The 14,569-nt window shown below is 36.1% G+C and overlaps 1 protein-coding gene and 1 long non-coding RNA gene across 19 annotated transcripts in view; one reads left to right on the top strand and one right to left on the bottom strand.

Annotated features, from left to right (window-relative positions):
• CTNNA3 (catenin alpha 3) overlaps nucleotides 1-9,079 on the top strand; it is a 1,911,430-nt gene extending 1,902,351 nt beyond the window's left edge. For all 18 annotated transcript variants that reach the window (XM_055590589.1, XM_055590598.1, XM_055590586.1 and 15 more), the window contains one exon: nucleotides 8,407-9,079. In XM_055590589.1, the coding sequence (XP_055446564.1) occupies nucleotides 8,407-8,694 (288 nt within the window). In that variant the 3' untranslated portion in view covers nucleotides 8,695-9,079. The remainder of the gene's footprint in view (nucleotides 1-8,406) is intronic.
• LOC129659418 (uncharacterized) lies at nucleotides 8,427-12,432 on the bottom strand. The gene is made up of 3 exons (XR_008718065.1): nucleotides 12,303-12,432; nucleotides 10,857-10,999; nucleotides 8,427-8,563 (listed from the first exon to the last, which is right to left on the bottom strand). It is a non-coding gene; the product is annotated as an uncharacterized LOC129659418 (long non-coding RNA).
• Nucleotides 12,433-14,569: the final 2,137 nt, after the last annotated feature.

Genomic DNA, 14,569 nt, shown 5'->3' with positions numbered 1-14,569 from the left:
AGGTTTTGTTTGTGCCCTCCGAGAGTCTGTTTCCCCAGTTCTGTGTAAGTTCTGGCAGCTCTATGGTGGGGTTAATGGCAACCTCCTCCAAGAGGGTTTATACCATATCCAGGTCTACTGCACCCAGAGCCCCTGCCCCTGAAGCAGTCCACTGCTGACCCGTACTTTCTCAGGAGACACTCAAACACAGTTCTGTCTCAGTCTCTGTGGGGGTCTTTGGGTCCTGGTGTGCCCAAGGTATGTTTGAGCCCTCTGAGCATCTCTGTCGGGTATGAGGTTTGATTCTAAATGTCATTTCACCCCTCCTACCATCTTGCTAGGGCTTCTTATTTGCCCTTGCATGTGGGGTATCTCCTCAAAGTCACTCCAGCTCCGCACAGCTGCTGGTCCAGCACCTACCATCTTGCTGGGGATTCTCTGCCCTTAGATGTGGGGTACTCTTCCCAGCCACTCCAGCACCATGCAGCTGCTATTTCAGTGCTGCACAGCTGAATAGCCAATCACTAAGATCACCAATCATATTTTTATAATAGGCCATTTCAAATATAATTAAATCAGCATTCTAAGTAGCCACCTGAATTGGTATTAGGTTTGTGATTATTTCCTTTTAAAGTAACATAATGTTTTTGGTGTGGAATATATGCTTTAGAAAACAGTAAGACTTGAAAATGCTTTTTGACAGGACCTTATTATAACTGAATAAATGTTATATTCAATTTCATGTCTGGCCCTCTCAGTAGTGTTAAATTTCTTTAGTTATTACACACATTGACTTTTCCCCTTTCAACTTAAGTTGTTTTCTTCTGTTGTCATGGTCTCATGGAGAATTGGTAAAGGACACATTTACAAGATGAATCCAATCAGTGGCCCATTGGAATAATTTTTAATCTTCAAAGAAGGCACCACCTTCTCAATTTAATTATAAGCTTGAAAATTTCAATTTGGATGTTTAGCCCCACTTTGGCCTTAACAAAGCCCCTTATTTGATTTTCTCCTTAAGCCAGTCTGGCTATTTAGCATTTTTGAATGCATCTGAAAAAAGGAGAATGTTTCCAATTCAGGCCATTCTTCTAAAAATCTATTCAGAGACATGTGTTAAGCAGGTATTGGAATAAAATTAGGTTGTCAGGAAAAGTTCAGGGTAGATACTAAAGGCATATTGAATTATAAGATACATTTTTGCCAACAAATATATATTTAAACATTTCCTGTGGTGTACACTTATCATTACTAGATCATAAGTTAGAAAGGGTATTAATGTTTGTTTTTAAGAAATATTTAAGCTATCTCTTATTATCTACCAACACATATACATAATACTCTTTAATACTACCTATGCTGACTTTATTTCCAAATAGTTGAATTGAGCACTTTATAAGTAACTAAGGGTTAAATAGAAACCCCAAGATCAGGGGACCAGATCTCAGTTTCTATTTCAAAATCAGGGCAAACAAATTTAATTTTGTTTTGAGAATCAGAAAAAAAGTTTGTTTTGTATTTACATTTTAAATATGAAATGAATGTTATATAATTCCATGTCCTAGAAGCTATAATATGATTTGTTTATGGTTTAAATTTTCCTTATTGATATGTTTATTGAGATCTACATTGAAAGTCTTTAAACTGTTTGGAACTTATAAGGATGACTCAGTATTTCGATTTGCTATTTCAAGAAAATGCTGCTTGGAAAACGATAACACAGACACAATCAAACCACCATTCTAACAAAATACCTTACAAGTAAGATACTCTCATTTTTCTTAGTACCAAAATTCTATAAATTCTGTAATTGCAAAAATTCTATAACCTTTCTAAAAAACAGTTATTAGATAGCATTTTTCAAAATTTTATACATTGTATTAATGGTACAGTTTCTTCAACCATACAATATCTGAAAGTAAATACATGTTGCAAGTGACATATTACTAAGGGGCAGGGTTGTGTAACAGGTAAAAGTACCAGGTATTTGAACAAGGCTGCCTTGGGTCAAATTCCAGGTCTTTCATTTAATAGCTGTATTGCCTTGAGAAAGCTATGAAACCTTCTAGTTCCTTTGTCTCCTCATCTTTAAAATGGAGATGATTATGGTACTGACTTCATAGGATTACTGAGTTAATTTATGTCAACTATTTAGAACTGCACAAACACATAGGAAGCACACAATAGATATTAGCAATTATTATAAGCTGTTATTATACTTGGAGCCAAACCACACACATTTGCCTTTCAAGGATTGCTTTGGTGCAAATGCAACAGGTAAACATTGAGACTCATGAGAATTCATAAGCTACCATTGGCACCAGTTTACCTAGAAGGTTTATAGGACAGGAAATATATTTTTCCAGGCAACAACAGGAATTCTAGCAGCAGTAGTTGCCATGGCGATTCACACAAGGGATGGGGAGCTAACTATGCCTTCCCCAAGTGACAGCTCAGGTGCAAGGGATAGGCTCCACATCAGTGGAGTGCAGCTTAGAAACCTCAGGCAAAACATATTACTGATAAAGACCTTGTATCCAGAATGTGGGGAGTTACAGCTGTAAAGTACAATGCATTCTGGTGTGCAACTAACATCAATGAGGATTGATTACACAATTACACAATTGAAGGAAGGAGGAGCTAGCATGTCTTTCTTAGATATTCCTCCTAACTATCAATAATTACAGTAAGATTTGAACAAGGATTTGCCAACAAACATTCCACCCTGATGGATTTGTGGAGAACTTACATTTACAGGTATTTAACTTTGGGCTTTGTAAAAAATCTTGGCACTTTTATGAGGAAAAAGAAAATACCTTATATTGTTGTTAAACTCCTTTTCCACAACAAAGGCTTGCAGATACATCTCTAAGTTGAACCAAGCCTTTTGTCTGAAAACATCCTTAGAACTGGACAGAATTGTACTGTAGCTTACCTGAGTTCATGGAGTATATGCCACAAAGCACAAAAGAGACATTACAATAAAATTAAGATTCCCACAGGATGATAATATTGAGGACTCTAATTAGATGTTCGAAATTTTGATTATTTGCAAAATACATCCTTGCATTAAGTAAAAGCTGATACTGGGCATAATCTCCATATTCAACTCAGTTCAGCTCTGTCGCTCAGTTGTGTCTGACTCTTTGTGACCCCATGAATTGCAGCACGCCAGGCCTCCCTGTCCATCACCAACTCCCGGAGTTCACTCAAACTCACATCCATTGAGTTGGTGATTCCATGCAGCCATCTCATCCTCTGTCGTTCCCTTCTCCTCTTGCCCCCAATCCCTCCCAGCATCAGAGTCTTTTCCAGTGAATCAACTCTTCGCATGAGGTGGCCAAAGTACTGGAGTTTCAGCTTTAGCATCATTCCTTCCAAAGAACACCCAGGATCATCTCCTTTAGAATGGGCTGGTTGGATCTCCTTGCAGTCCAAGGGACTCTCAAGAGTCTTCTCCAACACCACAGTTCAAAACCATCAATTCTTTGGTGCTAAGCTTTCTTCACAGTCCAACTCTCACATCCATACATGACCACTGGAAAAACCATAGCCTTGACTAGACGGACCTTTGTTGGAAAAGTAATGTCTCCGCTTTTGAATGTGCTTTCTAGGTTGGTCATAACTTTCCTTACAAGGAGTAAGCGTCTTTTAATTTCATGGCTGCAGTCACCATCTGCAGTGATTTTGGAGCCCAAAAAAATAAAGTCTGACACTGTTTCCCCATTTATTTCCCATGAAGTGACGGGAATGATGTCATGATCTTCGTTTTCTGAATGTTGAGCTTTAAGCCAATTTTTTCACTCTCCACTTTCACTTTCATCAAGAGGCTTTTGAGTTCCTCTTCACTTTCTGCCATAAGGGTGGTGTCATCTGCATATCTGAGGTTATTGATATTTCTCCTGGCAATCTTGATTCCAGCTTGTGCTTCCTCCAGCCCAGCGTTTCTCATGGTGTACTCTGCATAGAAGTTAAATACGCAGGGTGACAGTATGCAGCCTTGAGGTACTCCTTTTCCTGTTAGGAGCCAGTCTGTTGTTCCATATGCAGTTCTAACTGTTGCTTCCTGATCTGCATATAGGTTTCTCAAGACGCAGGTCAGGTGGTCTGGTATTCCCATCTCTTGAAGAATTTTCCACAATTTATTGTGATCCACACAGTCAAAGGCTTTGGCATAGTCAATAAAGCAGAAATAGGTGTTTTTCTGGAACTCTCTTGCTTTTTTGATGATCCAGCAGATATTGGCAATTTGGTCTCTGGTTCCTCTGCCTTTTCTAAAACCAGTTTGAACATCTGGAAGTTCACATACTGCTGAAGCCTGGCTTGGAGAATTTTGAGCATTACTTTGCTAGCGTGTGAGATGAGTGCAATTGTGCAGTAGTTTGAGCATTCTTTGGCATTGCCTTTCTTTGGGATTGGAATGAAAACTGACCTTTTCCAGTCCTGTGGCCACTGCTGAGTTTTCCAAATTTGCTGGCATATTGAGTCCAGCACTTTCACAGCATCATCTTTCAGGATTTGGAATAGCTCAAATGGAATTCCATCACCTCCACTAGCTTTGTTCATAGTGATACTTTCTAAGGCCCACTTGACTTCACATTCCAGGATGTCTGGCTCTAGCTGAGTGATCACACCATCATGATTATTTTGGTCACGAAGATCTTTTTTGTACAGTTCTTCTGTGTATTCTTTCCACCTCTTCTTAATATCTTCTGTTTCTGTTAGGTCCATACCATTTCTGTCCTTTATTGAGCCCATCTTTGCATGAAATATTCCCCTGGTATCTCTAATTTTCTTAAAGAGATCTCTAGTCTTCCCCATTCTATTGTTTTCCTCTATTTCTTTATTCAACTAGATCCTCAAAAAAAAAAAAAAAAAAAAGCACAATTTATGAACTATGTCCAGTTTACTTTTGGACATAGACAGTATTGAGGATCTTATTGTGACATTAATAGGTCAATTAAGTTCATTTATTTTGAACCCAGACCAGTGTAGTAAGAATAAGCACAAGTCACTACCATAGGAAGAGTGGCTATGTTCCTATTTACTATGGTTGGAATATAGGTATGTCTATTTATATAGATCAGAGGCTTTTAATGTAGGTCAAACTCCTCTTTGATAACTTATTTTTTTAACCCCACTCACTTTTATGGAAAGAAGGCAACAGGAACCTGTTTCTATGTACTTGCATGCAAATACTTATACACATATAACAGTAGGAGGTTTAAGGGCCTTAGAAGCTGTTTGGTTTCTCAGTTGATACCTTGACCAAAAACACTTCATCTAGATCAGAGAAGAGTGTTACCAGATATTAGGAAAAATAGTTCCTTTTATGGCACACATTTCAGGTTACATTTGCCTAGAAGTCTTTACAGTTGATGAAAGTTATTTGTAATGGTAGAGAATTTTGGGCCTGACCTTTATAGTCTGATTGGTTTACTCCACCAGGCCTTTAAAGTAAAATAACATTCTCATTTGCACAGGTACAACTGTGAAACTCAGAAAATTTTGTTAAGTTGAACACAGAAATCCCAAAGTGATGTATTACCCTACTCAAATATGCCTTGTTTTCATGAAGAGAATTCTTTTGAATTCTTCCCTTGGAGGGTTTTTCATTAAAGCAAGCCTGGTAAGAGGGCTTATAATACTTTTTTTCTTTTGCAGACATGAAGTTGTGCAGTTATTCTCTATGAGAATGCCCGAGGCACTGCTTGGGTCTCAAACAAAATTTCCTACCATGTGCTTGGCTGGTCTGTGCTCTTGCTGGTGTGCCCTGTGATTTGACTCATAGCAGAAAGGCAGGCATCTTAATGCACATAGCTCTTGGACATAAAAAATCCTCAGAGAATGTCTCACGAGCTTTCCTCATGAAATAACAGTATTCTTTCAGCAATTGTCCTAATCTGTCTGCAAAAGTAGTCTTCATGCTCTCCTAGGGGGATAATTTGTCCTGTGTTTTTTTCAGTCTGCTGGAGGAGAAATCCTACTATAGTCATTTAGGATTTTAAAATAAAAGAAATTGTCAGAGTCCAGCATAAGAGATCACAATGGTACAGACAAAGCTTTGCTGAATCAGTGAGGAAAGAAGACAAGTTGACTTCCACATTTTAAAGCAGAAATTTAATTTCACCATCCTTCAAGAATAGGTTTATATATAAAACCCACTCCTATGGAAAAATTAAAATAAAATAAAATAAATACAATCTATACATGACAAGATTACAGAGTCAAAAGGAGAAAATATAAGTTTTAGGGTGGGAAGACCAGAGCCCCTGGTGAAATATTGAATGACAGCAGGTCACTAGGACCTTCTTCTATGGAAGATTTGATGATATCACAGAGCCCTTGGAATAAACCAGAGTTTCATGTTTGAGGGAGAAAATTACGAAGGATCCTCATTATTATTCACGTTCATTTGTCATTTAGAAAAACTTTTTTCTTCCTATGGTGAGATTGAAAATGACTTTCAGAATCTAACTAGCTGCAGGAGGCCTTTAATGAAAATTGCTAATTATTAAACAACAGATTTTAGCCTGCAATGTGTCCATGCTGCTGCTGCTGCTAAGTCGCTTCAGTCATGTCCGACTCTGTGTGACCCCATATACAGTGGCCCACCAGGCTTCCCCATCCCTGGGATTCTCCAGGCAAGAACACTGGAGTTGGTTGCCATTTCCTTCTCCAACATATGAAAGTGAAAAGGGAAAGTGAAGTTGCTCAGTGATGTCCGACTCTTAGCGACCCCATGGACTGCAGCCTACCAGGCTCCTCCGTCCATGGGATTTCCAGGCAAGAGTACTGGAGTGGGGTGCCATTGCCTTCTCCGGCAATGTGTCCATAGAGTAACCTTAATAACAAAGTGTGTTATTCTATTCAAAGTCTATTTGTTTTTTATTTAAAGTTGTGTACAGATTCAGAAGTTCTAAATGTTTTCTGAAATACAGAAAAACATTTAAGTGTGAGTGCTTCATGAAATCTTGTTTAATTTTCATTAATAAAAAATGTCATTCCTGCCACATGCACAGATTTTACATTCCTGGCTTCAATAAGTAAAAAGACTTAGAGTGTAATTTCCAAGTATCACTGCCTCTCAAATTACATATTGTTTGGCGTTACCTTTTCAAGGATTTCAGACTGGGCATATAATGGAGCTAATTAAATTTTCTCCCAGGAAAGCAGCCAGCTAGACCACTGCCCCAGGCATATAACCTCAGCTTACTACTTTCCTTCACTCATTTATTCTGTATGTGAGATGAGACTCCCTGAACTGCAAAGGTAGGGTTCTTAAGCCAGGCAGCTGCTGATGGATTTCAGTATCTACAGAGCCAGGGTTTGAGCCTCAACCCTGACAGCACACATCACAGAGAGGTGACAGTAGAGTGGGAATCGGCTGTGGGTGACAATCTGACAAACTAAAATAATGGAAGAAGCATTAGTTATATAAAAATGAGCCAGCTTGGCTAGCCCTAAAGTATTTTGCAAGATTCTAGGAATATCACCTCGTTTTGTCTAGAGACTGTTTTTGTGAACAACCCAGAAAACAAAACAGTTACAAAATAGAGTTATGTGGGAAAGGTTTCTTTCAGAATGTTTGTTAGTATATGATTAAGCAAATTTCTCAACCTTCACAAGAAACAAAGGAAATATTTAATAACTGACCATCACTCTATAAGGTTATTTATATATGTTATTTTGACTTTAATAAACATTCCTTTCCTATTTAATATCTGAGAAAACTAGAATGAAGACAGTTAAATGATTAGTTTATGTAATTAAATGGCAGTCCTGGAATTTAAACCAGATTTGACTGTAAGCCTTAGTTTTATGTATTTTAATACTCTGCATGATAGGTTAGTCATTCTGTGTTTAAAAGACTCTTTTAGGTGGAATTATTTGTGAAATAAATATTCATGAAAATTAGTGGTTTACATGCATGTATGTATATGTATATATTATTTATATTAGACTATGAATTCCCTAACATTTTTCAGTTGTTCTTACTAAGTTACTTTTACATGATAGAGCTTTTACTATAGATAGTCATCTCTTATACAAGGGGTCAACGTTAACCCTGGAATTATGGAGATCCATTACAAAGAAAGCTGTAACCCATCTGGGCCTTATGATATGATATAGAAGTTATAGAATAGAGTTCACTGAAAACCAAGAAAAAAAATTAAGCTAAGATATCATCTTAGAAAATAGAATATGGATCTATTTATGCATCAGATCAATAACTAAATGATTAACATAGATTGATGTGATAATTTACATAGATACATAAAACATGAATTAACTCATTCATTTCTGAGAAAAAATAACTGTCATTTCTGGGATAAAAACCAATGTTGCACATTTTATTTTCTATAACATTAAATCTTTTTAAAATCTGATTATGTTCTCAAATAATAGCTTTTTTCCCCCCTACAGTTGGACAGTGTCACCTCCCTGATCCAAGCAGCCAAAAATTTAATGAATGCTGTAGTGCAAACAGTGAAAATGTCTTACATTGCTTCAACCAAGATCATCCGAATTCAGAGTCCCACTGGGCCCCGGCACCCAGTTGTGATGTGGAGAATGAAGGCTCCTGCAAAAAAGCCCTTGATTAAAAGAGAGAAACCAGAGGAAACTTATGCAGCTGTCAGACGAGGCTCAGCAAAGAAAAAAATCCACCCAGTGCAAGTCATGAGTGAATTCAGAGGAAGACAAGTCTACTGAAACCACTGTTCTACTCTAGTGTGTATATTACAAAGTCCTGGCTAAACACACTCCTTTATTTTTACACTTGATTAGTTCTGTAAGTTCACTAACTTAGAATTTAACCCACAAATGATGTAAAGCATTGAAACCCTAACCCACATGAGCAACATATATTTGGGATCTTGTCATTGTCATTTCTGTATGGCCAACATATGCTTATTGAATGAATGAAATCTCCAGGTGTCATTCAGCCTTTACCATCACAGAGTATCTTATATTCATTTCTCAAGTGAGTCCTGTTCATCTGTAATAGGTTAAATATACTCACCCTTTTCGATTAAATTCACCCTTTGAATTAAAACATTGACATGAGCTCTTGACTTGGTTTTCAATGCAAACAAAAGATTTCATAAAAATACTTTCAATTTAATCTCCACATACATCATTTATCTCATCTAACCTGGCAGACGTGTGATTCCTTCAACAGGGGGAAAAAAAATCAATCTTTAGATATTTGAAACTACTGTCAACTGATTGGGCTAATATCCATCAGAAACTAACCAGGTATGAGCAGTCAAGCTACTTCTGGATTTTCAATGTCTGTCTTGATTATTTATGAAACAATTAACATTATAAAAGTTATGAGTTTTCATGTCACAAATGTGTGTGTTTCAGAGTTCCATTGTGTTCAACAGTTGTGCACATTGGGTTTTGGGTTTAAGAAGGTTCACCAGAATACATATTAATATATGGAGGAAGAGTTATCCTCCATTGGGGATATGGGCATCTAACTCTATCCCCAAGTGAGTTATGATACAAGAAGTGCAAAGAGTTCTGCATGACTCTAAAATTTTATTTGTATCAGCTTGCAAGTATAATTAACAGGAAAAGACCAATTTGAGAAATCTTTTGGCATTGAGTAAAATATAACTCAAAAAATATGAGCAAATCGTACCATTGAACTATGAAGTAGAGTTAAAGGTAATGAAGCTGGAGTGATTTTGATAACATTTTTTAAAATAAAAGTCATTCAGGTCACTTTTAACTACCATCATTGCTCATTCCTAGTTGAGTTCATAATGGATGTTATAACAGTTTCAGAGACTAGTGCAATGCTTCTCTCTCTCTAGTCCTATCTCTGGAGGAGTCAACTTTCAGTTTTAGTTTTTTTCATGCATAGAGTTCCCATTCATAGGATTTCAAACATGCATTTCCTATTCTACTCTATCAAAATTATACCAAAATTATGACTTCACTTTGTAATAAATCGTCATTGATGACTTTTTTGAACAACCATGTCATCGTAGTTTGACAAGGTACAGTTTAAACATACAACTTCAGTTGATGATAGGAGGACTAGTTTGGGTAAAAGAATGTGTGAAACATAAGGGCGCATAAAAGTTGAGAGCATGATGTGTATGCTATTGAACAAATGTTATGGGGAACACATTTAATCAGTCATTATAAATTATGAGAAAAATGAAAACTTTTCATTGTAATGTATTATATTTTTCTTCCACAATGCTCGGTTTCCTGGGGTAAGTAAGTAAACTTTCTAAGAGCAAAAGCTATAAACTTCTCCCTGTGGGCCAGTATGCACAGTATGCATAGTTAAAACTGAGTATGCACTGGCCTACAATAATTATTCTGAACATAGTCTACTCCCTAAATGAAAAAGCAGTGCATAAAGGAATCAGAGAATCCAAATAATTGTTTTCCAAAACTAGCTAGCCTAATTGAGGCAAAACAGGGGATTTCTTTGTTGAAATGTTCCCATCATTTTCTGTTCTAAGAGGACGTTATAAGAGTTACATCTATCACACTCTCTCAGGTAGAAGTGAGAAAATAATTTATTTAAAAATTATCAAACTAGTATATCTTAGCCTCTAAGCCACACACTCAAGAATAATGAGTCTCATTTAGAAAATCTAGTATCAGTCTGCTTCTACACCAGTCTTCCACAGATTTGAGTTTAGGATACAGCATTGGATGCCAAAACAACATAAACAACTTGAAATTATATGATTATCAAATAATCTCTGTATCTATCTTTAAAAAATGACACTTTACCCAAATGAGATGTGAAAAAGTCCCCCTCTTCAAAACAGATGGTTTCCAGCTTAGCTTAAAGCAAACAACTATAATTAAGGAAAACATAATAATAATAAAAAAAAAATTACCTTGGAGAATGTCCCAAGAGTAACGCCTGTTGCAGTAATCAAAGATGCAATAAGAACAAGATGAGCAGAGCTGAGAAAGACATCTGTCCACCTGACTCAATTCCCGCAGTGTACAGCATCTCACAGTCTAATTCAATTCAAGCCTGCTAATAGTATAATACTCATAAGCAAAATTAGCAGCAAATATATATTAACAAATCCTCACATTATAAAACATAGTTAAATGAATCTAATCAGTATGTATGAAAGATGGTGTATATATTTATAACTGAGCTCTCTTCTGTAGGGGAATGACTGAAATTTCCTAATGATGGTGATTGCCCATCTATGCACCTTTTTAAATCACATCACACAGATTTGTGCTTCTTCTAATGATACCTTTGCTTTATCTTGCTAATCAAAACTCACCTTTATCCTTTAGTGAAAATTTATGTAGGAAAAAAATCTTTGAGAGGGAGGAGAGGGTATATATCACCTAGAATGACAGATCCAACCTGGTTAGCCACCAGCATCACTGGGAAACATTGAACTGAAATCAGAAGGTAGCAAAGGTCTGTGAAATCATAATCCAGTAAAGAATTTTTCGTTGAAAAACTGGAAGGTTTTCATCAAATTGGAAAGATGATAAATATAAATCTTTCCAGTATACTTATCACAAGTGGAAATTAATAAATTAAAATATTTCTTACTCTCTAATGGACTCAATAAATGAGTCTGGAAAAAATTCAAACACTAAATTTCTAAGGAAATTTGTTAATTATTCCTTTTGTATTTGTCTTATGACGTGAATAAAAACTGTGAATATATTAGATGCAATATTCTTAAAAATGCAACATTCTTAAAATTGCCTCTGGTCTTTGCAAATCTCTTAATTTATCAATGTTAACATATATGTTCCCCCATAAAATTCCTTCTGTATGAAGGGTAAGCACCCCCACGACTAAAACAGAAAGGTCTGCTTCATCAGGCTGACATTGTTGCACACTTAAGAGCTTCAAAGGAGGTCAGTCTTCAAGTCACATTAAAACAAGACAAAATTGGGAACACGCAGTTAAGTACCCAATTTGGGCCTCAAATCTAATAATTGGTGCTCCTCAAATTTTAATGAGCAGCTGAAAAGACTAACATCTAACAGTAGAGGTATTTCCAATGGCTTCCTATACCTTTACTTTAAGGGTGGTCTTTGCATCTCATCATCCTTGAGTTTGTAGCTTCCTATTAACTGCTAACAGTCTGCTACCAGAATGACAGTCAGGCATGCTCATCCCAGTCAATTACTCCCAAATAATGTGCTTTCTCTTAGTCCGTGCACCAAAAATCCCTCATCACCTTTTAGGAGTCAATCCCATATATCAATTGATTAATAGCATTCTAGTTAAAATTATTAACTTAAAATCCCATTGGGATTATCCTTTTATTTTTTCCTATTCCAGAAAACATGCTTACCTTTTTTGGTGTCAAATCCACACTTCCCTGCTAGGGATTGTGGTTCCCATGGATACACATTTTTTTATAGTGGTAGAATGAGTAGGATGAGATGGAGACTTTTCCTGGTCATATTTAGCCTTCTTTAGTGAACTCACTGCAGAACTGTTTCACTGTCACTGTAATTTTCTAGGTCAGCAAAGCAAGCACCAGAATATCAAATTGAATGAAATCCGTATTTTCTTTTGTCAGCCTGCCTTTTGTTAAGATTTTCTGTCTATTGCATATTTAGGTAGCAAACAACCATTTTTCTGTTTGGAAAGTCAGAAATATTTTTATTTGACTTCGTCAGAAAATTTAGCGGCATCCAGTTAAAAGAAAATAACTTGCATATTATTTTAATAATTCTTTTTAAGTTGACAAAAATGTGCAACCTGGGAAATGTATATTGATGTATAATTTTTCATTTATACATCACATGCCAGAAAGCAACACTTAATCAGACAAAAACCCTATAGCACTTTTTTTTCATAACCCGCTTCCCATACTATTAGAATACCTTTATTATTAGTATTTTGCATGGTTTTACTACCAAATAAACAAGTCAAGCCTAATGACAGAAAAGTCTACACAAAAAGTAGTTTAAAGTTTTCATTTTGGTTCTTTGGGTCTATTAGAATAAAAAAATATGGATGTTATTAAAACCAGGTTTAAGCAACTAAAGATGTCCTAATCAAGGTGTTAATACTATCCTAGATATCTAAAAATGAGAGAGAAGAATTAACATTTTAAATGCATTTTTTGCCATTTTAACTAATTAACATGAACAAGAAACATTTTCTATTAAAGCGAAAGAATAATTTCCTATGTTCATCATTTTACATGTGAATTTTTTCCCCTACCAAGATAGAGAGGGCCTACTCTTGAACATTGTTAAAGAAGATAATACTAATTGAGAGAACCACTTCTAAAGGGAACCCAATCTTGCCTTCAGATGATAGATGGTTTGATCTGGCCTTTATGTAGCCTGTGGGATGAGATGTTCATGGCTATAGGCTGGCTTCTAGCATCCAAAAACTCCCACTGGTTTATGAGAACAAAACCCAAGGACTGATCTTGAAAATGAACAAGTTGGAGGAAAAAAATCAGTAAGTACAGAGCAGTTAAAAGAAAGTAGGTAAATGACAGAGGTGGAGAAGGGAATAAGAAAGGTAGTTGCCGAAGCAGTGAACTTTTATACCAGAGAGAGGAAGAGTTCTGTGAAGATTTGGCAACCTCCTCATGAGGAAGATTTTAAGGATAAGACGGGGCACTTGTCTTTGGTGGTTTGGAATGAAGTCATGTCAGGCAGGACACATTGTGTAACTTTTGAGGATCACTTAGTGATATTGTTTGCAAGATGAGAAGCAGAAATCCAGACAATTTTCTAGGCTGATGATGGGTGAAATTCTTCCCAGTATCAAAGTGAATCAAGATATTATATATTTAACAAATATTTGTCGAGCAATGTTGACGTTCCAAACACTGCCCTAGGTTCTGTTATCTGTAGGATACATCAGATAACAAAACAGTGATTCTTGCCATGAGCTAAGTCTGTGGTAAATGCTATTATCTTACTTAATTTTTTAAAATAACCCTATGTGATAAACATTATCAGTTCTATTCCTTGGATAAAGAAAGTAAGGATATGGATCTTTCTACAAAACTCATTGGCTTTAAAATTTGTTTGCAATGTGGAGTCTGAACTTTTAGCCATCACAGCAGATTTCCTCAAAAATGAGATGAGATTTTTTCAGGTGAAAATGAGATACACATTTCAAATGCTGGCTGAGTTCCTATGGACGAACAAAGGGATCAAAACTTTGTGCACACACACACACACATACACACATACATACACACACACACACTCCTACATCATTGATAAGTATATAAGTAATTAATTGACTATTATCACCTCTAATAACTGAATAAAGACTATCAGGTATATAAAGAATGAATATTTCATCTATGTGATCTGAAATCAAATGAAAACACCAAATTACCTTCATTTCCATAGAGGTAAAATCTTCCATGGAGATGAATGTTTAAAACCCATCTTTAGCATCAATTGGTAACAAACATTTGTAGACACCATTTCTTTCCTTCTTTATTGCTAATATGTATTTATATGTTTAAAGTTATGGATCCCATGGGAGGACTGGCCAAGGATTACTGAAATAAGGTAAAGGTTCCTTGAATTCCAAACTGCCTGAACCATAGGAAATGTATGTTTCCTTATTTACCAA

This window comes from Bubalus kerabau, chromosome 1 (assembly GCF_029407905.1).
Source record: "Bubalus kerabau isolate K-KA32 ecotype Philippines breed swamp buffalo chromosome 1, PCC_UOA_SB_1v2, whole genome shotgun sequence".
NCBI lineage: Eukaryota > Metazoa > Chordata > Mammalia > Artiodactyla > Bovidae > Bubalus > Bubalus kerabau.
The sequence above is the reverse complement of the archived record's forward strand: the minus strand, read 5'-3'. Positions and strand labels throughout refer to the sequence as shown.